This window comes from Geotrypetes seraphini, chromosome 2 (genome assembly GCF_902459505.1).
Source record: "Geotrypetes seraphini chromosome 2, aGeoSer1.1, whole genome shotgun sequence".
Lineage (NCBI taxonomy): Eukaryota > Metazoa > Chordata > Amphibia > Gymnophiona > Dermophiidae > Geotrypetes > Geotrypetes seraphini.
This window is the reverse complement of record NC_047085.1, coordinates 403,649,943-403,674,516: the sequence shown is the minus strand read 5'-3', so window position 1 is coordinate 403,674,516 and position 24,574 is coordinate 403,649,943. Positions and strand designations below refer to the sequence as shown.

The window sequence follows — 24,574 nt, the reverse complement described above, 5'->3', positions numbered from 1 at the left end:
TGGCATGATGACTTCCCGCGTCCTGGTGTTATGCCCCTCTTTATGATGCCCAGCATCCTGTTGGCTTTTTTCGAGGCTGCTGCGCACTGTGCAGATGGCTTCAATGATGCATTCACCAGCACACCCAAGTCTCTCTCAAGTCTGCTGTCTCCCAACAATGCCCCCCCCAATTTGTAGTTGAACAACGGGTTCTTTTTCCCTATATGCATGACCTTGCATTTTTCCACGTTAAAGCGCATTTGCCATTTGTTTGCCCAGTCTTCCAGCTTGTCCAGGTCCCTTTGCAGGTCTTTACACTCCTCCCTGGACCTAACTCTGCCGCACAGTTTGGTATCGTCTGCAAATTTTATAACCTCGCACTTTGCCTCCTTTTCCAGGTCATTGATAAATATGTTGAAGAGTAACGGCCCCAGCACCGATCCCTGTGGCACACCGCTTGTGACTCCCCGCCAGTCAGAATATTGGCCCTTCACTCCGACCCTCTGCAGTCTACCCGACAACCAGTGCTTGATCCATCTGTGCACATCCCCTCTCACCCCGTGGTTCCACAGCTTCCTAAGCAGGCTTTCATGTGGCACCTTGTCGAAAGCCTTTTGAAAATCAAGGTAAATGATGTCTATGGGTTCCCCATTGTCCACCCGACTGCTTATTCCCTCAAAGAAGTACAGAAAGTTCGTTAGGCACGACCTTCCCTTACAGAATCCATGCTGGCTTGTTCTCAGTAGGCCATTCCTCTCGATGTGCTCGCAAATGCCGTCCTTGATCATAGCTTCCACCATCTTCCCTATAATTGAAGTCAGGCTCACCGGCCTGTAGTTCCCGGGGTCACCCCTCGATCCCTTCTTGAAGATAGGTGTGACATTCGCCAATTTCCAGTCCTCTGGTACCTCACCAGTTTTCAAGGATAGGTTGCAAACATGCTGGATTGTGCCCGCTATTTCTTGTCTTAGTTCCTTCAGAACCCTTGGGTGGATCCCGTCCGGGCACGGTGATTTACCGCATTTTAACCTGTCTATCTGTTTGAGGACATCCTCCTTACTTACCTCTATGTGCTCCAATTTTTCGGCCTGTTCCCCACTCATGAGCTCCTCTGAGTCCGGTATATTAGATGTGTCTTCGCTCGTGAAAACCGACGAGAAGAACATGTTCAACCTCTCAGCTACCTCTTTATCCTCCTTAATCACTCCCTTCCTATCCCCATCGTCCAACGGCCCCACCTCCTCTCTCGCTGGTCGCTTCCCCTTTACGTAACTGAAGAATGCCTTGAAGTTTTTCGCCTCCCTGGCCAGCCCCTCTTCGTATTCCCCTTTCGCTTTTCTAACCTCTCGGTGGCATTCCTTTTGGCATTTCCTGTGCGCCTGGTGATTTTCCTCCGTTGGGTCCTTTTTCCATCTCCGGAAGGATACTTTTTTGTCATTTATTGCCCTCTTTACTTCAGTTGACATTCAAACCGGGTCCTTTGATCGCTTGTTCTTGCAGCCTTTCCTGAAACTGGGGACGTACATTCTTTGTGCTTCCTGCAGGGTGTCCCTGAATAGGGTCTAGGCGCTTCCCACAGTCTCCATCCTAAAGATGTTTCTGAGCTTCCTCTCCACCATTTCCCTCATAGCAACATAGTTCCCTTTCTTGAAGTTGAGCGCAGTTGTTGCGGTCCTCCTTACTATGGGTGTCCCCCTTTCTAATGTGAATCTGATCGCGTTGTGATCACTGTTGCCTAGTGGTCCTCCCACTTCTACCCCTCTTGCAGGCCCCCCTAATCTGTTTAGGATGAGGTCAAGAGTAGCACCCCCTCGCGTTTGGGTATACACAACTGTATACCCAAACTGACAAAGATTACTATCTTCATCCAGATACACTATATATGTATTTATCAAGTTCAAGGTGAGGTACAAATAAAAATAGAACAACAAAATTTCAGACATTACAAATAATGCAAATATAAAAACAAGATTAAAAGAAACTAAAATAAACCCTAAAATCATTTACCTATTACATCATATATTGGTATACACTATGAACCCCTTTTACAAAGCTGCAGTAGCGATTCCCACATAGCAAATGTTACAAAGCCATTCAATTCCTATGGGCCACACTGCATTTGCTGCACCGGGACTCACTACTAAGGTTTTGTAAAATGGGCCCTATGTCTGTTAAATTTAATTCTCTGATCTAGTGCAGAATTTATAGAAGTCAAAAAGCAGATGCTTTTCTTCATGAGACATGCTATAAAATACCAAAACTCAAGCACGTTTTGAAAGTTATTGAGGGGAAAAGAAAGTGCTAAATATAGGAGACTGCCAAAGATCAATTCAGCTCTGGCGGACACAGGAGGTCTTGACTGTGCCAACTTCTAGATTTTGAAAGTTAATTCACTGGACCATTCAACCAACCCAACTGAAATAAACACCCCAACTGCCATTCACCATTCCTTTAGCAAATGAACATTGTGACATTTCCGCTCCCCGAGACGGTCATGTCAGAGTGAAAACCCGGTCTCAGTCTCTTACTCAAGACCAGACTCTCACTGAGAAGGATCAGGAAGAAGATCCTGAAAGCCTAGCTGCCTATCCTGAGCCTTCTAACCTAGAGCAGTGCCCTGAGTATAGGTTAACTGCCCGGCCCAGAAAAGCTTCCAGTCACACTAAGGGGTTTAATCAAGCTCCCAGTGATATTCTACCCTGTAGCCTGAGGGGGAGCCCAAGAACACACAAGCTAGGCACACAATCACCCAGTGTAGGGCGTGGCCCTAAGCCTGTTAAGCAGCTCTCCAGAGCATTAAAGGAGGCTGCCCAAGAGAGTCTGGGAGAGAGAGTTCTCCGGGCCAGGAGAAGGCCAGACCTCACTCCAGAGCCAATGGAGTGTGAGGCTCCAATGCCTCAGGAACCAGCAGAGCAGCTGGATACACCAGAAAGCATGGACCTGGATGAAGGGTGTATGCTGGAGACCATTATGGAAGAAGCCATGGATGTGGGCTTGGCAACTTTCCACTAAACACTACAGGTACAAGGCTGTACAAGAATAATAGTGGAGAGGAGTTTTTGGCAGAACTGTTTTGATGGTTTGTGCTGTAAAAACAAGCTTAGAGCAGTGCTGCACCAGCTTGATTGGATTGCTACAGTGCAGCTGTGCAGGAGCTCAAAAGAAGCCCAAAGGACTGTGAGCTAATCAGGGCTGGAAATTTAGGAGCCTGCAGTAAGGCTTCAGTTTTTGTCTTTTGTTTTTGCTTAAAGTTTACTTTATATGCAAGACTGTAAATACCTGGTGAAGAAACTGGACTGTGTTGATTAGTAAGCCCAGGACTCCAGCTCAAGGCTGGATAATTGCTTAAGAGACTAATTGTGCTGTGTTTTTTCAGAGACTGTGTGATCAGGTAGAGCAAGCCCTAAAACCTGGACTGGAATTATACCTGATAGAAAGCTTGCTGTGCTTTCACTGGACTGGGGTGAAAGTTAAAAGTCTTTTTGTTTTCTGTTTTCTTTCTGTTTGCCCTTGTTTGGGAAGAAAGGAAACTTGGACTATAATAATAGCTGATATGATTTATGTGTTAAGTGACTAATTAAACTTTTCACATTATGTTGTTCCACTTGACTCACGGTGCTTTATTTTTAGCAAAGCCCAGATAGTGAGACACCAGTGAGGTCTCCCCCTTTGGGAGCCACGTCAGGAGTGTGCTACCCTCTACCGGAGGTCTTCTTAACTTTACCAAGACCCCGGCAGGTGACAAAATGGTGGCAGCGGTGGGATTTTAGCACACTCTACTGGTGGTTTCAAGTTTGAACCTAAAAAGGGAAAAAAAAAAAAAACGAAAATTTTGCAGTTTTTTTTTTGCTTCATAATTTTTCTTTTGGAGTGTTCCCGTGACACAGGACGACGCTGCCGGAACCACACCCGACTATACTTCTGAGGGACCACCGGAAGGACCAGACCAGAAGGAAGTGCCTGAGTCGGGAGTAACAGGACGTACAAGCACAGCCAGAACGACTGGAGGCCAAGGAGGCCTATTTACCAAAGGCGCAGACTCGTCAGTACCTCAGGTAAAGAGTACCTAGGGAGGGGACTGACGAGGATACGAGAGGTATCGGTTAAGATACTCCTCGGGGTTAAAACAAAGAGGGATAGTTTACTCTCTCTGGTGAGACCGCACTTGGGTTTCCTTTTTTGTGTTTGTCTTTTTACACAGGTCGGAGGATGGACCCACAGCAATTCCTAGCGGTACTGGCGCAAGAAAGACGTCAACATTCAGAGGACATACAGAACCTGATAAAAGCGAATCAGGAGATGTGGCATTCTGGACAGCAAGCCGCGAGGCGGCAACATGATGAAATCCTATTGGCCATGGGCGAGCAGACCAAGGTCTGGGCTCAGACATTACACCCCATGGTGACCAACCCAGGCGCAGCGCATCCGCCGGGTCCTCCGGCGCAGTCCATGGTAGGACAAATTCCATTACACACATTGAATTTGTGCAAAATTTCTCCTGGGGACGCGCCTGATGAATTTTTAAACGCCTTCGAGCGTATTGCAACAGCAGCCGGATGGCCCCCTGATCAGTGGGCCGTGCGTCTGTTGCCTTGCCTGGCCGGGGAAACTCTATCTGCCTTTCAGACTCTCAGTCCTGAGCAAGCTAGTAATTATGCCACAGTAAGAACACACATCTTAGATTACCTAGGATATACCTGTGAGCACTACCGACAGAAGTTTAGAGCCACGCAGTTACTAGCGAAAGAAAGACCCAAAGCGTTGGTACAGAGGCTGTCAAAACTGGCAGAAAGGTGGCTACAGCCTCACCTGTCGGATCCTAGAGCCCTCTTTGCGGAGGTTGTGAAAGAGCAGGTGCTCGAAGCAGTCCCCAAAGAGTTGAGGGGATGGATCCGCAGGCAAGGCTGTCAGACTTTACCAGAGGTAGTGGAGGCAGCCGAAGCCTTCATAGATGCTCAGAACTCTTTTGAGGAAAGAAAAACTGATAGGCCCAGTAGAGGGGAAACAGGGAGAGGACAGCCTCCATGGTCCAAGTCACTGGATTCCCAGAATTTCCCCCAGAGGAAACCGTTACCCAGTACTCCTAGGAAGACAGGACAGGATACGAGCCTCCGCTGCTTCAAGTGTGGGAAGCAGGGACATACCCTGCGATATTGCCAGGAGAAAAGGGATTATGTAGCCTCACAAGGAATGAGGGCCGAAAGAGGGTATATGGTATGTGTTTCGGTGGGAGGTCAGGAGACTATGGCCCTAGTAGATACCGGTGCCGATCAGTCCATGATGGCCACCGGGTTTTGGAGAAAGCTCTTTCCCAATGAGAAGTTAAAAACAGAGACTCGTGCAGTTTCCATCCGGTGCATCCATGGTGACCAAGCCCGGTATTCCCTTAGGCCTACAACCCTGCTGCATGGAAGTAAGGTGTACCGGGTCCCTATAGCTTTAGTACCCAAAGCCCCTTTCAACCTCATCTTAGGGCGAGATTGGGCCGGGCTAGGGGAGTACCTAAAAGAGAGACAAGGGATGGTTAATACACGCTCTCAGGGACCGCTGGCCGAAGAGCCAGAAGGGGAGTTAGGAAGAATCTTCCCTTTCAAAGGAGAAGCCTTCCAAAAATATACCCCAAAACAAGCTCGTAGTTCTAGAGCTAAGAGAAGGAGACAGCAGCAAGAAAGGAGCCAGGCCCAAAAACAGGTAGCCCAAGATAAGGACGTGCCATGGCTGCCTAAGGAAGTGAGGGAAACCTTCCCGACCTTTGCCATGGAGCAGAGGGCCGACCGCTCATTGCAAGAAGCTTGGCAGCAAGCCTCGGGCCCTCAAAAAGGAGTAACTACCTTTAGAATAAAGAAGGGCCTGTTATATAGGGAAGGCCCGAGAGAAGGCTCTGGGGGTAAAGGGGAGCAACTCATGGTACCTCTAGGGTTCCGTAAAATGGTTTTGCAAGCGGCGCATGATCACCCCTTAGCGGCTCATAAGGGAGCCGAGGGGACCCAAAGACAGGTAGCCCAGAGATTCTTTTGGCCAGGGGTTATACAAGATGTCATTAATTTCTGTAAATCCTGTCCCGAATGTCAGAGGTTATCCCTAAACAAACCCCCTAAGGTTCCTCTCATTCCCTTACCCAGAATCGAGGAACCTTTGTCAAGATTGGCTATGGACATAGTAGGCCCATTAGAGCGGACGCCCCGGGGTTTCAGCTATATATTGGTAGTAATGGACATAGCTACCCGCTTTCCGTGGGCATTCCCCTTGCGAAAAACGACATCTACGGCTATCATGAAGGAACTGATGGGAATATTCTGTACTATGGGATTTCCTCGTGAGGTCCTGACAGACCAAGGGAGTAATTTTATGTCCAAAGACATGGAGAAGTTTTGGCAAGGGTTCAAGATTAGGCACATTAGAACCTCGGCCTATCACCCACAGGCAAATGGGGTAGTAGAGCGCTTCAATCAAACGCTAAAGCAAATGCTCAAGAAAGTACTGAAAGGGGACATGAGGGATTGGGACTTGTTTATACCCCTTGTATTATTTGCAGCTAGGGAGAGAATCCAGGACTCCTTAGGGGTAAGCCCCTTTGAGATGCTCTTTGGGAGGCGTCCAAGGGGGATACTAGACATGATAAAGGAAGGATGGGGCACTACTACGGAAAGGGATGAGGACATAGTATCGTACCTGACCCATTTGAGGAACAGATTAGCACGGGTGGCCAAGATAGGCAAAGAGAATCTGGAGTGGAGTCAACGGAAGCAGAAGGTATATTATGACCGGAAGACTAAAAACAGACAGTTACAAGTGGGCGAACGGGTGTTGGTCCTTATTCCCTCTGATCCGCATAAATTCTTAGCCCAGTGGAAGGGACCGGCCACCGTCATCGAACGCCTAAATGAGGTGGATTATAGGGTTAAGGATGATAAAGGGAGAAAACAAACCTACCATATTAACCTGTTAAAACCTTGGAGGGATCGGGAAGTATTGGCCTTACTCGCGCAAGAAAGCCAGGAGGATGAATTTGGACCCCAGGTGACGGAGTTAGACCAAAAAGAGGAGGTCAATTTAGGACCTGAATTAGACCCTGGACAGGAACAACAAATGAGGGAACTAGTAGATAGCTTTGGGGATGTATTCTCCGTGACCCCTGGACACACACAAGTGGTGACCCACGATATAGTAACAGACCCGGGTAAAGTGGTAAGGGTCAAGCCTTATCGGCTGTCAGAAGGGAAAAGGAGACTAGTCCAACAGCTAGTGGAGGAAATGATAAGCCTAGGGGTGATAGAGCCCTCCACTAGCCCGTGGTGTAGCCCCATAGTAATAGTGCCCAAAGCGGACGGCACCCCCCGCTTTTGTATTGATTTCCGCCAACTGAATGAAGTGTCCAAGTTTGACGCTTTCCCGATGCCTAGGGTGGACGAGCTCTTAGATCGTCTGGGCCAGGCTCAATTTCTCACGACACTGGACCTCACGAAAGGTTACTGGCAGATCCCGCTCACTGAGACCGCCAAGCCCAAGACCGCTTTTAGTACCCCCAAGGGTTTATACCAATTCACTAGAATGCCATTTGGACTTCATGGCGCGGCGGCTAGTTGCCAACGCGGAATTAACGAAGTCCTACGCGAACACCACGACTACGCCGAAGCGTATCTAGATGACATTGTAATATATTCTCCGTCGTGGCAGGAACACTTGGTGCAGGTAGCAGCGGTACTGAGGGCATTAAGAAAGGCCGGGTTTACCATTAACCCAAAGAAATGCTTCTTGGGACAGAAGGAGGTGAGGTACCTAGGTTATGTTGTGGGGCAGGGACAGATAAGACCCTTGGTGGACAAAGTCCAATGCATCAGGACCTACCCACAACCTGTCTCCAAGAAACAGTTGAGGGCTTTCTTAGGATTAATCGGGTACTATAGGAGGTTCATCCCATCCTTTGCTTCCCGAGCCAGCCCGCTCACTGACATGTTGAAGAAGGAGAGAGCCGATAGGTTACAATGGGAACCCAGAGGTAGGGAGGCCCTGGAGGATCTCAAAAAAAGTCTATGCGCCCACCCAGTATTGGCAGCCATAGATTTTAAGAAACCATTAATTCTCCAAACAGACGCCTCTGGTAGTGGTGTGGGTGCTGTTCTTAGCCAGGAGATTGAGGGGATTGAACACCCGTTGTTATATCTCAGTCGGAAGTTACATCCGAATGAGAAAAATTACGCAACTGTAGAACTAGAGTGCCTTGCGGCCAAGTGGGCTATGGAAACTCTGGGGCATTATCTAGAGGAACGCGAGTTCACGCTGGTCACTGACCATGCTGCGCTGAAGTGGCTCCATACTATGCGCAATAACAATGCCAGGTTAACACGCTGGTATTTAGCCCTGCAAACGTTTAGATTCAGGGTAGTGCATAGGCCTGGGAAGCTTAACGCCAATGTGGACGTCCTGTCTAGAATGTACGAGACACCCCAGCAGAAGCCTCAGACTAGGCAGCCTTTAAGTGAGGGGGTATGTGACATTTCCGCTCCCCGAGACGGTCATGTCAGAGTGAAAACCCGGTCTCAGTCTCTTACTCAAGACCAGACTCTCACTGAGAAGGATCAGGAAGAAGATCCTGAAAGCCTAGCTGCCTATCCTGAGCCTTCTAACCTAGAGCAGTGCCCTGAGTATAGGTTAACTGCCCGGCCCAGAAAAGCTTCCAGTCACACTAAGGGGTTTAATCAAGCTCCCAGTGATATTCTACCCTGTAGCCTGAGGGGGAGCCCAAGAACACACAAGCTAGGCACACAATCACCCAGTGTAGGGCGTGGCCCTAAGCCTGTTAAGCAGCTCTCCAGAGCATTAAAGGAGGCTGCCCAAGAGAGTCTGGGAGAGAGAGTTCTCCGGGCCAGGAGAAGGCCAGACCTCACTCCAGAGCCAATGGAGTGTGAGGCTCCAATGCCTCAGGAACCAGCAGAGCAGCTGGATACACCAGAAAGCATGGACCTGGATGAAGGGTGTATGCTGGAGACCGTTATGGAAGAAGCCATGGATGTGGGCTTGGCAACTTTCCACTAAACACTACAGGTACAAGGCTGTACAAGAATAATAGTGGAGAGGAGTTTTTGGCAGAACTGTTTTGATGGTTTGTGCTGTAAAAACAAGCTTAGAGCAGTGCTGCACCAGCTTGATTGGATTGCTACAGTGCAGCTGTGCAGGAGCTCAAAAGAAGCCCAAAGGACTGTGAGCTAATCAGGGCTGGAAATTTAGGAGCCTGCAGTAAGGCTTCAGTTTTTGTCTTTTGTTTTTGCTTAAAGTTTACTTTATATGCAAGACTGTAAATACCTGGTGAAGAAACTGGACTGTGTTGATTAGTAAGCCCAGGACTCCAGCTCAAGGCTGGATAATTGCTTAAGAGACTAATTGTGCTGTGTTTTTTCAGAGACTGTGTGATCAGGTAGAGCAAGCCCTAAAACCTGGACTGGAATTATACCTGATAGAAAGCTTGCTGTGCTTTCACTGGACTGGGGTGAAAGTTAAAAGTCTTTTTGTTTTCTGTTTTCTTTCTGTTTGCCCTTGTTTGGGAAGAAAGGAAACTTGGACTATAATAATAGCTGATATGATTTATGTGTTAAGTGACTAATTAAACTTTTCACATTATGTTGTTCCACTTGACTCACGGTGCTTTATTTTTAGCAAAGCCCAGATAGTGAGACACCAGTGAGGTCTCCCCCTTTGGGAGCCACGTCAGGAGTGTGCTACCCTCTACCGGAGGTCTTCTTAACTTTACCAAGACCCCGGCAGGTGACAACATTTATATCCTGCCTCGCTAGAATCCATCTGAGACATTAAGACATGCACTATAGCACAACACTCAAAAGCCCCTACAATCACCCCTGTGACCTCCACTCAGCTGGTAAGTCCCTCCTATCTGTGCCCTTATTTTCAACTGCCAACTTCAGATTCCGTCCTTTCTGCCTTGCTGCACCATATGCTTGGAAGAAACTGCCCGAATTCCTACGGCGGGCTCTGTCTCAGGCAGTGTTCAAGGCCCAGTTAAAAGCCCACCTCTTTGAGAGCACTTTTGACTCCTAACTACTCTCACCTTGGGTTCTGCATCCCCAACCCTATGTGTCATATCTGTCCAAGTTAGATTGTAAGCTCTTCTGAGCAGGACCGTCTATAAATGTCAAAATGTACAGCGCCGCTTACGCCTTTCAGCGCTATAAGTGATAAGTAGAAGCTACCAATTTACCAGAGAGTCCAGCAAACATTAAGGCTGTGTATCCATGCTCATGTTCATTGCAGTTGACATTGGCACCATGTTGCAACAGCAGCCTACACAGGTTAGCTTTCCCTTTATAGGCAGCATGCATCAGAGGGGTCATTCCATGCTAGAAAATAAACACAAAATAGTCAAGGTTTTTTTTACAATTTATATATTGTTCAAAATCTGACACTTGCCTCCATTTAAAACACTGCACTTCCTGATTATAATCCTTCTTTTCTTGAAATTAGATAATGTTAGAAAAATAAATTATGGACAAAAAAAGGAGGATACATCTAATCTTAATCATATTGTCCCTTTTTAAAGATCTTCAGAGACCATTCTTCAGTTATTTGTGCTATTTTTAGAGATTTGGGGGGTTCTTTTACAAAGCTGCAGTAGAAATTGGCCTTCTACCACAGACAGGTCTTTCCCACTTGCTAAGGCCATTCTTACCACAGCTGGAAAATGGCCTATTTTCCGTTTTCTGAATGCTCATGTGTCAATATGATCACTAGTGTGTAGCCATTAAACATTGGCGTATGAGCCCATTAAATATTGGCGTATGAGCAATTACCATCACTTATTTGTGACATGCTGATTAACACAGAAATACTTACTTTCTGCCCCAATACATGCCCCTTCAACCAAATCTAAGGAGAAATTATGTCTTACCTGATAATTTTCTTTTCTTTATTCAGTAACACTGTTCTGAACGAAAGCAAAGTTACTTACCTGTAACAGGTATTATCCAGGGAAAGCAGGCAGATATTCTCTTAGACGGGTGACTCCAGCCTCAGAGACCGGTACGGACAGTCTAAACACTCCTTAGAGTACTTAGAGTCCAATTTAAGATCCAGGTCCTCAGCCATTTGACGGCGGAAAGAGGGAAAGAACAATTGATCTGCAAGAGGATGGCTTTGAGAGGGACTCGATGACCTCAAGGCGCTTCGAGTGGAAAAGGAAGGCGAGGCCTCTCTGGAGTATTGATATTCCAGTGAATAAGTAGACTGGGATGAGGCACTGGGAGAAGCGGAGCTCTCAGGTTCTGCTACTGGTGTTCTGGATCGAGGAGCTGGAGGCCTCGAAGAGCTGGAAGGCCTGGACGAGGAAGGCTTCTCTCTGGAGGATGACCTGCGTCTTGATGAATGCCTCGATGAAGGCCTCGACTGGTGATGAGAGTGCTGCCTGGAAGCAGGTCTTGTGCGAGGTCAAGGAGACTGCCCTGTGCCTCGAAAGGGACAATGCCTTATATGCGAGGATATAGGGCTGGAAGCTGTAGATCAAAGACCCATAGACTCTGTGGTCTGGATCGAGGTATCTCAAAGCACTCCCAAAGACTCGGCTCCTTGTATGGAGTATGAAGATTCCAGACGAGACACTCGCGAAGACTGGATTCCTTGCATAGAGTGTGTAAATTCAGCTCAAGGCACAGGCAAGGACTCGACTTCTTGTGAGACTGCTGAGTGCCCAGGCTGGACTGCAGAAAGCAGAGTTGAGGCAGGACTATATCTGGTCAGTAATTGAACAAATTCCCGCTCCAAAATGGTCTGGATGGTAGCCTGCAATTGTGGATCAGAGTCTGAAACTGGACTACTTGCTGAGGCTAAAGGCTCCGAGGACGAAGAGGAAGAATGCTTCGACTTGGAGGAATGATGTTTAGGTAGCTTGAGGACCACTGCTGGAATTGTCTGCTGAGGTATCTGACCTGAGGGAAGCTCAAGAGACTTGGCAGATTTACTCGAGGTGGAGGACGCTCCAAACGAGGAAGGTCTGATGAAAGTCGAGGTCGAAGTCGTGGAGGCAGGAGGACACCCCGTAGCAGGCCCGACCGAATCGGAGGTCGAGGTTGAGGGTGTAGCAGGGGTTTCCATACCGAAAATCTTCTCCACTTGAACTCGACGACGTTTGAGGGCTCGAGGTTGAAGGGTAGCACAGCGACTCCGGGCAGTGGTCAGGCCCAGACACTGAAGGCATCAGCGGTGTGGGTCAGTGAGGGAGATCGCATGTTGGCATTGGCTACACTTCTTGAAGCCCATGACTGGCTGGGACATAGAAGGAAAAAGAGCCGCCGCAAAGTCAAAGCCTGCAGGCTGAGAGCGTGCGACAGGCCTCTCCGTCACTCGAAGAAAAAAAATCTTTTTTTTTTTTTTAACAATGACCGAAAGAAAAGCACAGCGACACGGTAAGAAGAAAATAAAACACGAGCCATGGTAAGAGAAGGCACAAAGCAAACTAAGTTCAGCGCAGAGCATCAAAGACAGACTTCTTGGCTCCGTGGAAAACTGAGAACTGAAGAGACGCGCCCTGTGCTGGGCGGGAAGGTACTCGTGCATGCATGGTGCGGCAGACTTGAAACTTCTGAGTTTCTTCAAGCAAGTCTGCTTGCGAGGCTGTCCGCATCCGGGCTCCGTGGATGACATCACCCACATGTGAGAATAGGCTGCCTGCTTGTTCTGGGATAACACCTATTATGGTAAGTAACTCTGCTTTATCCCAGGACAAGAAGGCAGCATAGTCTCACTTGTGAGACAACCTAGCTTACTATAATGGGATGGAGAGAGAGTTGGCCATTAAGAGAATAAATTTTGCAAAACTGCTTTGCTGAAGTGATCATCCCATCTGGAATAAGATTCCAGACAGTAGTGAGATGTGAATGTATGAACCGAATACCAAGTAGCAGCTTTACAGATTTCATCAATAGGAGTGGGAACATAAAAAAGCAACTGAAGCTGACATAGCTCGGCCTTTGTGGGCTGTGACAGGACTCCCCAGATGCAGCCCAGGCTGAGCATAACAGAAGGCAATACAAGCCTCCAACCAGGTAGAAATAGTCCTTTTGGATACACAACATCCCAACTTATTAGGATCGAAGGAGACAAAGAGTTGAGGAGATGTCCTATGTGGCCAAGTACGCTACAAGTAGTAGGCCAAAGCTCGTTCACAGTCCAAAGTATGAAGAGCCGTTTCTCCAGGATGAGAATGAGGCTAGTAAAAAACAAAAAAAACAAAAACAAAACACAACAACAAAAAAAACCACAGAAGCATAATGGATTGATTGAGATGGAATTCAGTGACTTACCTTTGAGAAGGAACTTTGTATGAGTGCGTAGCACCACTTTGTCATGATGAAACACTGTGAACGGTGGATCCGCCATCAGTGCCTGAAGTTCACTTATTCTTCGAGCAGATGTAAGAAATGAGAAAAACCACTTTTCAAGTGAGATATTTAAGATGAGACGAGGTCATTGGTTCAAAAGGAGTCTTTGTTAGGCCAGCACCAACCAAGTCCTTTCCTAAAATCTGGTCCAAAAGGAGTCTTTGTTAGGCCAGCAACATCCAAGTCCTTTCCTAAAATCTGGTCCAAAAGGAGTCTTTTGTTAGGCCAGCAACAACCAAGTCCTTTCTTAAAATCTGGTCCAAAAGGAGTCTTTTGTTAGGCCAGCAACAACCAAGTCCTTTCTTAAAATCTGGTCCAAAAGGAGTATTTGTTAGGCCAGCAACAACCAAGTCCTTTCCTAAAATCTGGTCCAAAAGGAGTCTTTGTTAGGCCAGCAACAACAGAGTCCTTTCCTAAAATCTGGTCCAAAAGGAGTCTTTGTTAGGTCGGCAACAACCCAGTCCTTTCCTAAAATCTGGTCCAAAAAGAGTCATTGTTAGGCCAGCAACAACCAAGTCCTTTCCTAAAATCTGGTCCAAAAAGAGTCATTGTTAGGCCAGCAACAACCAAGTCCTTTCCTAAAATCTGGTCCAAAAGGAGTCTTTTGTTAGGCCAGCAACAACCAAGTCCTTTCTTAAAATCTGGTCCAAAAGGAGTCTTTGTTAGGCCAGCAACAACCAAGTCCTTTCCTAAAATCTGGTCCAAAAGGAGTCTTTGTTAGGCCAGCAACAACAGAGTCCTTTCCTAAAATCTGGTCCAAAAGGAGTCTTTGTTAGGTCAGCAACAACCCAGTCCTTTCCTAAAATCTGGTCCAAAAAGAGTCATTGTTAGGCCAGCAACAACCAAGTCCTTTCCTAAAATCTGGTCCAAAAAGAGTCATTGTTAGGCCAGCAACAACCAAGTCCTTTCCTAAAATCTGGTCCAAAAGGAGTCTTTTGTTAGGCCAGCAACAACCAAGTCCTTTCCTAAAATCTGGTCCAAAAGGAGTCATTGTTAGGCCAGCAACAACCAAGTCCTTTCCTAAAATCTGGTCCAAAAGGAGTCTTTTGTTAGGCCAGCAACAACCAAGTCCTTTCCTAAAATCTGGTCCAAAAGGAGTCTTTGTTAGGCTAGCAACAACCCAGTCCTTTCCTAAAATCTGGTCCAAAAAGAGTCTTTGTTAGGCCAGCAACAACCAAGTCCTTTCCTAAAATCTGTTTCAAAAGGAGTCTTCGTTAGGCCAGCAACAACCAAGTCCTTTCCTAAAATCTGGTCCAAAAGGAGTCTTCGTTAGTCCAGCAACAACCAAGTCCTTTCCTAAAATCTGGTTCAAAAGGAGTCTTCGTTAGGCTAGCAACAACCCAGTCCTTTCCTAAAATCTGGTCCAAAAAGAGTCTTTGTTAGGCCAGCAACAACCAAGTCCTTTCCTAAAATCTGTTTCAAAAGGAGTCTTCGTTAGGCCAGCAACAACCAAGTCCTTTCCTAAAATCTGGTCCAAAAGGAGTCTTCGTTAGTCCAGCAACAACCAAGTCCTTTCCTAAAATCTGGTTCAAAAGGAGTCTTCGTTAGTCCAGCAACAACCAAGTCCTTTCCTAAAATCTGGTTCAAAAGGAGTCTTCGTTAGTCCAGCAACAACCAAGTCCTTTCCTAAAATCTGGTTCAAAAGGAGTCTTCGTTAGTCCAGCAACAACCAAGTCCTTTCCTAAAATCTGGTTCAAAAGGAGTCTTCGTTAGTCCAGCAACAACCAAGTCCTTTCCTAAAATCTGGTTCAAAAGGAGTCTTCGTTAGTCTTGTAAGAACCAAGGGCTAGATTCACTAACCCTCCGATCCGTGTGCGATCCGTTTCCGTTTGCATGCAGGCCGACGAATTCACTAAAGGCCTGCATGCAAATGAAGACGATCGTTGGCACACATCCAGCCAACTGAACAGTTCGCTAAAGCCCTGACAGTAGTGATAGAAGGAATAGCCTCCTGTCACTGCTGTCAGGGTCTCTGCCAGCTTTTTAATTTTTTTTTTTTTTAAATTGGGCAGATATTTTGCATCCCAACAAGTGCCCCGAACACTTCTCCATGAACCCCACAAAAAATCTGCCCCGATGCCACTTAAAATTATGTCAGGAGGGTTTCCAATCCCTCCTACCATCAGTCCCACCCAACCAAAAACTAACGGCAGGAGGAATGCCAACTACCTCCTGGGTTATTCCATGTCAAGTGATCAAGGGCTCCCTGCATGACCATCATGGATTTTGATAAAACTTTATGCACAAAGTCCCACATGTATCAAACGAACTTTGGTAAAGTTTTAGTTTCGCCTGTGGAATATAGCCATTTGTTTGACCCCATACTGCAATGACATACAGTACGACATTGACATTCTGACAACTTTGAGACACAATATCTCACGAGCTATGTTTCCAAAAAAACTGAAACTTAGCTACCCTGCACAACTTTTGGAGCTCTATTCAGTGCTACCAATAATAATTTTTGTCGAGCACTGAGTGAATGGCTGAATTACAGTAAACTTGGCCGAAAAAATTAGTGCTCCAAAAAAAGTCAAAGTTTGACATTACTTAGCTCCCACAATAATTGAGTAATAAATGCGAAATTTGGCGCATAATGTCTCAGTACAACGTTGTTTTCAAAAGTACAATTTCAACCTTCAAGCTCTTTCCATTAGTTTACAAATTAAGTGTAAAGTTGCCAATTTGTGTAAAAAGGCCAAAAATAGGGTATTTTCAGCCTGCTTTTACAGAAAAATACCTTTCAGAAACTCTTTCAAATCAGTCTCATTAGAAAGAGCATATTTCAAACCCCCTAGAAAATTGGGCTTCATTTTTCAACGCAATTATGTCACTTTTCACACTGTTTTTCCCTGTTTATTTTTACTCAAGCTTTGGGTACAATTATAGTGTTCTTAATTAATGATTATTCCTAACTAGAAATTGAGGTGATAATTTTGTTGCATGCAGATCACAAATTACAACTTGTTTTCTTTTTCAGATCCACATTATTATTAATTCAGTTTAAAATGGATGCCAACGAATCGACTAATAATAATCCTTTTCTGCCAGACTGTGCCATTGGGCAAAAATTGTTGTCAAAGTGTCATGACGGCACATTTTATTCTAAAAACTGTGGGCTCATTTTTTTTACATAATTTGTCAACTGATGAAAAATTGCTTATCACTCGGCGCTCTGAAGTTGAACTGATGGATAAAGACCAAATCTGCCTCCACCATAAAGCAAAGTATCTCGACAAATACGAATTAAAGCAAACATCGTGTTGTAATCCATTTGAAAAGAAAAATCACATTGTTCAAAGTGGATTGTTAAAAGTCGATCTTGCCATGTCTAATGATTTTAGAAAAGTGGCAAAAATAAATATCAAGCCAGGTCAGAAACTTTGCAGTAGGTGCAAAGCCCAATACGTTTCAATGAGTGAAGCTACTGCAGCATCTTCATCTTCAGACGATTTTGATATCAGCATCTCCGATGCAGTTGATCAAAGCTTGACTGCTTTAGGAACCTCTCCATTGAAAATTCGAAGGTTAGCTAGTAGAGATAAAGCCGGCTATGTGATACGAAAAATTGAATGTGTGCAGAATGTGATAGCCAAGAAGATTACATCTGCTGCTGGAGTTTCAGCTGAAGAAGTTGGGCCGTCTCGTCAGTCTGTAGAATGCAAGTTATGTGAAGATTACACTGACCTCATTGAAGAAATGAAAACGAAAATTGCAATATCCAACAGGTCAATGAAAGTTCAATTATTGACGATGGCCCCAAAAAGTTGGTCAATAAAGGAAACAGCAATGAAGTTTGGCGTTTCAGAGCGCATGGTCAGAACAGCCCAAAAAGTAAAGAAAGAGAAAGGCATTTGTTCTATACCTGATGCAAAAATTGGCAAGTCCCTTCCAAAAGAAATTGCAAATAGAGTTCAAGATTTTTACGAAGACGATGAATTCAGCAGAATATGTCCTGGCAAAAAAGATTGCATTTCAGTCCGCCTCAATGGTTTAAAAGTACAAAACTCAAAAGTATAAGCAATGTAACAAGTCACTCTTTCAACAGTATCAACAGAAAAGACTTGTAGTGTAGCTGGGTTTATAATAATTAATGAGGAGGCTCTTTAAAGCGCATGCTCGGCGTTCTAACTTTGCCAGCGCCATTTTCCTGCTCTAAGATACAGAGAGCATAGCTGCCCAGTAAGTACCGTCCGTTTAATTGAATTTTGCAAAGTTTATAATTTATAATATATTTTTAACATTTCTTCTTTCTTGGTGATTTATTTAGAGCTATCTAATACGACCCCTGAAGAAGCCGAAAGTTCGGCAAAACGGGTCCCGTTGGACTGAGGGCTGTAGCAGTGCTTTAAGATAAGTGCTGCTCATTATTAATTTTTTCATCTATTTATTCATGTAATATGCACTTAGAGCACCTTTTCAAGTAGATGTGCAATAGAACAAGAACTAAGAATCAAGCACTTTAAAAAAAGTAGAACCCAATGAATGATACTCACTACCTGTATATGCTGTTATCAGAACTTTTGATGGTTTAACAGTTCAGGTATCTGAGGGTTCTGCTACCTATTATAAACCCAGCTACACTACAAGTCTTTTCTGTTGATACTGTTGAAAGAGTGACTTGTTACATTGCTTATACTTTTGAGTGTTTCACTACTGATAGCAATGGCTTCAGACGGATGGACCACTGTGTTCAGTTTTCCCTCTGACAAAATAGGCAAAATAGTTGATGTTGCCACTCAATTTGATATACCTTCTACCACTGATACACAATCATCAACATGGTTGGAGCTGAACAAATCTTTTAAGTCTATGGTTAGTATGGAAGTAAACAGTGACCTTCTAATTGAATACTGTAAAAAAGAACGGATCCCAAGGGGTCTGAGGATCCAAAAGGCTCCTCAAATATTTAAAGAAGACCAACAATTTATAGAAACCTGGAACAAAATACTTAATAAATGTGCTTTAGGTCTAATGATTCTTATCATTGAGAACAGTAAAACAGTCATCAATGAAAAAAAGTTAAAACTTGATACAGACATAGGTGCAACTTAAAAATACTTTGACAGAACCAGAATTCACTGACAAATTTAAACATTTAAATAAGGACATGGACAAATTCAGGGAAAATCTTAAGAGAAACAAACTTCGTAAATTCAAACGAGACGAATTAGATTACGCTAATAATAAAGTTTATTCATGGATGTACAACGCAAACAAAAACACCAATAATGATAAAACAGATTCAACAGGTTCAGATTCTTCTATCTCCTCAATGTCCACAAGCGGAGACAAACAGTCCAGCACTTTTTTTCGGAAAGGACAAGCACAAAGACGGGGACGCACAAGAGGCAGAAGAGGGTCAGTGAGATCAAGACCCAACACCCGCTCACAAACCCAGACCAACCAGTGGTAATTAACTTGTCTCAACATACACTGAATCCTATAGAGTCCAAGATCTTAACATACGGTCTATCCTTTGTACCATCTACTCATTTCGATCTTTTTCAGTTAAATATCGACATTGAGAAGTTTGTGAGGAAATTACAATTAAAGATCTATTTTAGTGCCTTTCCACTAAATACAGACCGGACGATAGTAACTCCCAAGAGCACCTGGTCTCCACCAATCCCTCTCGACCCGCTAGTCAATGCATTTAAAGCATGTGCTTTACAAGAGGCAAAACAATGGTATGATAGCAGCACATACCAATATAATAACTTAAAAAAAGAAGAAACGCAGGCTTTAAAAAACTTGAAAAATGATAAATCACTAGTTGTGAAGAAAGCAGATAAGAGTGGTGCAGTGGTGCTAATGGACTATGAGAAATATGATAAAGAAATCATTCGGCAACTATAAGATGAAGAAGTTTACGTTAAAGCACCATTAGATCCAACTAAAAGATTACAGAGAACAATCAACAAACTCACCAATGAGGGTCTCAATGAAAGGTTTCTCACCCACAAAGATTATAAGTTTTTAAACATCAAAACACCTATCATCCCTGTTTTTTATGTGCTTCCTAAAGTTCATAAAGGACTAAACAATCCACCAGGTAGACCCATTATGTCCTCTAGGGGTTCCTTATTAGAGCCCCTATCAATGTTTGTCGACGAATTCCTGAAAACTGAAGTACAAAAGATTAGTTCGTTCATCCAGGATTCTAGAGATTTGATGGTCAAACTTGAAGCTATCACAGTAGAATCTTTTCCTTTCATTATGGTAACACTGGATGTCACAGCTCTTTATACCTCTATACCCCAAGACGATGCATTACTTATTCTCAAGAATGTTTTAGAAAAAAGAGTAAGACCACATTCTATACCAACTGAATTCCTCTCCAACCTAGCCAGGATTGCAATGAAAGAAAATTTTTTCATGTACAATGGAATAATTTATAAACAAAAGAAGGGAGTAGCCATGGGGGCTACTTTCGCCCCTTCAGTGGCAAATCTATACATCGAATGTTTTGAATCAACATGGATAGAGAATTCACCATTTAGTCTGCAGATTTTCAAATGGTATAGGTACATCGATGACATCCTACTCCTCTGGAAGGGTACTGTACAAGATCTCTATTCGTTTTTCGGTTGGCTCAACAGCTGTGACAATAACATTCAATTCACCATGCAACATTCTCAAGAAAAAATCAATTATTAGACATTTTGGTGATTCAAGCTGTTGATCATTTTGAGTTTGATCTTTACACTAAGCCGACTGATAGGAATACTTTCCTTGATTTTCATAGCTGTCATCCAATGAGCCTAAAAAAGAATCTTCCTTTTTCCCAATTCCTTAGATTAAAACGTAATTGTACAAATATTAAAGATTACAATCAACATTCTAAACTATTAATTCAAAAATTGGAGCAAAGAGGTTACCCAAGGAATATTTTAAAGAGGGCCTACAAAAGGGCCAAATACTATCACCGCGATTGGCTCTTGGACAAGCAAACGAAAAAAGACAAAGAACAAAGTACAGACAACATTACTTGTGTTTTAAAATATTCGACTGCAGGAAATGCAGTGGCAAGCATTGTCAAAAAGAACTGGAAGATAATACAATCAAGCCCTTTATTTCAAAACACAGACATACAGATTGCTTTTTCTAGAGACAGAAACATGAAAGAAATACTGTCTCCAGCTGTATATTTATCTGAACCGATGCAATCTCTTCTACCAAAAGGCTTCTTTAAGTGTGGCAAATGTAATATTTGCCAAATCACGTTACAACAAAAGGAATTCACCAGTCCTAAGGATGGAAGAACATATAAAATGAATCATTTCCTTACATGTTCATCTGACTTTATAGTTTATGCTATCATTTGCCCATGTGGCAAGTGGTATGTTGGAATGTCAACTAGACCTTTTAAAACCAGGATTAGTGAACACAAATCTAATTTAAAAAGCAAAAGGCTAACAGCACCCATGGTAGAACACTGCAACTTAAAACAACATAAATACACAGACTTGAGATGTTTTTGTTTTGACAAAATTCCTATTGGCAATAGAGGAGGAGATAGAAAAAGATTGCTACTACAAAAAGAAGCCCGCTGGATTTACAAACTTGGTTCTCTTAAACCAGAAGGTTTGAATGCTTCAGTAGAATGGAGTTCGTTTTTTTAACAACATATATTTACTTCCAGAAATATAGAAGGTTCTAAACAATATAATGTTCAGCATAGTTTAAACATAATGGCAACATAAGCAAACATTTATATAGAGCACTTTAAACTTGCAACAAATAGTTTATATAGTGTATTTTAAACTTGCAACAAAAGAGCCGACACGCCATGAATAATTAATGAGGAGGCTCTTTAAAACGCGTGCTCGGCGTTCTAACTTTGCCAGCGCCATTTTCCTGCTCTAAGATACAGAGAGCATAGCTGCCCAGTAAGTACCGTCCGTTTAATTGAATTTTGCAAAGTTTATAATTTATAATATATTTTTAACATTTCTTCTTTCTTGGTGATTTATTTAGAGCTATCTAATATGACCCCTGAAGAAGCCGAAAGTTCGGCGAAACGGGTCCCGTTGGACTGAGGGCTGTAGCAGTGCTTTAAGATAAGTGCTGCTCATTATTAATTTTTTCATCTATTTATTCATGTAATATGCACTTAGAGCACCTTTTCAAGTAGATGTGCAATAGAACAAGAACTAAGAATCAAGCACTTTAAAAAAAGTAGAACCCAATGAATGATACTCACTACCTGTATATGCTGTTATCAGAACTTTTGATGGTTTAACAGTTCAGGTATCTGAGGGTTCTGCTACCTATTATAAACCCAGCTACACTACAAGTCTTTTCTGTTGATACTGTTAAAAGTACAAAAGCAAAAGCGGCTGCTGTTGTGTAATTTAAAAGAGCAGTACGTAGCGTACTGTAACAAATACGGAACTGAAATTGGTTTTTCCAAATTATGTGAGCTCAGGCCAAAGTGGTGTGTAACCGTTGGTGCATGAGGTGCACACTCCGTGTGTGTCTGCACGATACATCAAAATGTAAAGCTCATGCTACAAGGCGCCAATGTCAAAGAGAACTACAAAGTTCTTATGGAAAAAACTGTGTGCGACCTAAATGTCAAGGACTGTATGCTACAACGATGTCAAAACTGCCCTGGTGAAGAAGCACTAACAGCATACCTGGAAGAAATATTCAAGGATTTAGATCCAGAACAATCAATAGAATTTAAGCAATGGGTTCACGCTGACCGTGAAACATTAGAAACAAGCGTACTAACCATGGACAACTTTATTGAAAGACTTGCAAGCAAGATTTGGAAGTTGACAAGCCACCATTTCATTTCAAAACATCAAAGTGAATATTTGAAGATGTTGAAGACAGGCTTAAAAGAAACGGAAATGATCGTTTTGATGGATTTCGCTGAAAATTACTCATTTATTGTACAAGATGCCGCCCAAGGCTTTCACTGGGAAAATTCACAAGCTACGGTACATCCTTTTGCTGCATATTACCTCAATGAAGTGGGCACATTGCAAGTTGTAAATTGTTGCATTATTTCTGATCATATGCAACATGATACGATATCTGTACACGTGTTTATTCAAAAGTTGATCGAATTTTTGGTAACTCAAACAAACATTACCAAAATATACTACTTCAGCGACGGCTCAGCTGCACAATATAAAAACTAAAAGAACTTTGTGAATTTGTGCAATCACAGAAATGATTTCAACATTGAGGCTGAATGGAATTTTTTTGGAACTAACCACGGAAAATCACCCTGCGATGGAGTTGGTGGAACAACTAAACGACTGGCTGCCCGGGCTAGCCTCCAAAGACCATCAACGGATCAAATATTGACGCCAAAGGATCTATTTAACTTTTGTGACCAAAATATACACGGAGTTAAATACATTTATGTTCCAAAAGAAGAAATTGAAGAAAGCAAAAAGTTTCAAGAAGAAAGATGGCATGAAAGCAGCACAGTAGCCGGTACCAGAGAGCACCACCAATTTGTACCAGTCGACTCAAACTCGGTTCGTGTCAGCAAAGTTTCAAATGACACAATAAATTTTGTTGCCAAAATTTCTGATACTGCCATTCGAAATTTGAAAGTGTCCGAAATCTTTCCTGGTTGCTACGTTGCCTGTACTTACGATAATCAATGGTGGATAGGCAACGTTGTTGAAGTCTCAATTGAACAAAATGATGCATTGATAAAATTTATGCATCCTCACGGTCCAGCTCATTCGTTTTATTGGCCAGAAAGGCAAGACGTTTGTTGGGTTCCAGAGCAACACCTCATCTGCATGCTTTGTGCCCCTTCAGTTACATCATCCGGCCGCCAATATCAATTTCCAGAAACTGCATTGAAGAAAATGGCTCAAAAATTTAACAGAATGTTATAAAGATTGCTGGCAGTTAAAATCAAAGTGGACTTCACTTCGGCTTGGGAACCATATAAGATACCCAATTTAGGCTTGGGAACCTAGGATAAGACACCCTAATCATTGGCTTTGAAACCAGAAAGATACCAACAAAAGGCTTTGGAACCTTGACAAAGAAACCAAATGCGAAGCTTGGGAACCTGAACGAAGTGGCCCACCCGTGGCTGGTATTGCACAGCTATCGGGCGTGACCCCTATGGCGATGGGGTTGCCAGTTCAAACTCTTGAACTGGTAGTGACAATGTCACCATGGACCAACGCAATAGAGTAGTAGTAATACTACGTCAATACAAAACTGTAACTTTAAAAATGACAGAACTATGTTGAAATAGAGGTTGTTGCCGTGGCAACGTCTCCCAACTTTGTCCCCCTTTTTCAGCCATTGTTAACCTGCTTTGAAAAATGAAGTCCACTTTTCTAGGGGGTTTGAAATATGCTCTTTCTAATGAGACTGATTTGAAAGAGTTTCTGAAAGGTATTTTTCTGTAAAAGCAGGCTGAAAATACCCTATTTTTGGCCTTTTTACACAAATTAGCAACTTTACACTTAATTTGTAAACTAATGGAAAGAGCTTGGAGGTTGAAATTGTACTTTTGAAAACAACGTTGTACTGAGACATTATACGCCAAATTTCGCATTTATTACTCAATTATTGTGGGAGCTAAGTAATGTCAAACTTTGACTTTTTTTGGAGCACTAATTTTTTTGGCCAAGTTTACTGTAATTCAGCCATTCACTCAGTGCTCGACAAAAATTATTATTGGTAGCACTGATTAGAGCTCCAAAAGTTGTGCAGGGTAGCTAAGTTTCAGTTTTTTTGGAAACACAGCTCGGGAGATATTGTGTCTCAAAGTTGTCAGAATGTCATTGTCGTACTGTATTTCATTGTGGTATGGGGTCAAACAAATGGCTATATCTCCACAAATATTCCACAGGCGAAACTAAAACTTTACCAAAGTTTGTTTGAGACATGTTGGACTCTGCATATGAAGTTTCATCAAAATCTGTGATGGTCATGCAGGGCACTTTCCAAGAATCTGATCACTTGACATGGAATGACCCTCCTGCCACCCCCCTCCCCATACCTTTCATGGAGCAGGAGGGGTACTCAACCCCTCCTGCTCCTTAGGACTCCAGCGCTGTCTTCGGGAGCAGGAGGAACCCCAAATCCTCCTGCTCCTGGCAATGACGCACCACGAATGTGGGCCTTAGGCTCTACCTCGGTGCTTCATGTGATGCACAGGGAGCAGCCTAAGGCCCTGATTGGCTCAGGCTCCTTCCTTGGGCGGGGCCTGAGGC

At 43.6% G+C, this 24,574-nt stretch overlaps 1 protein-coding gene across 5 annotated transcripts in view; it reads right to left on the bottom strand.

The window, feature by feature from the left end:
• Positions 1-24,574, bottom strand: part of ANKMY2 (ankyrin repeat and MYND domain containing 2) — a 118,779-nt gene that overhangs the window by 83,293 nt on the left and 10,912 nt on the right. For all 5 annotated transcript variants that reach the window (XM_033930965.1, XM_033930960.1, XM_033930961.1 and 2 more), the window contains exon 3: positions 10,193-10,331. In XM_033930965.1, coding sequence (XP_033786856.1) covers positions 10,193-10,325 — 133 coding nt within the window. In that variant the 5' untranslated portion in view covers positions 10,326-10,331. The remainder of the gene's footprint in view (positions 1-10,192; positions 10,332-24,574) is intronic.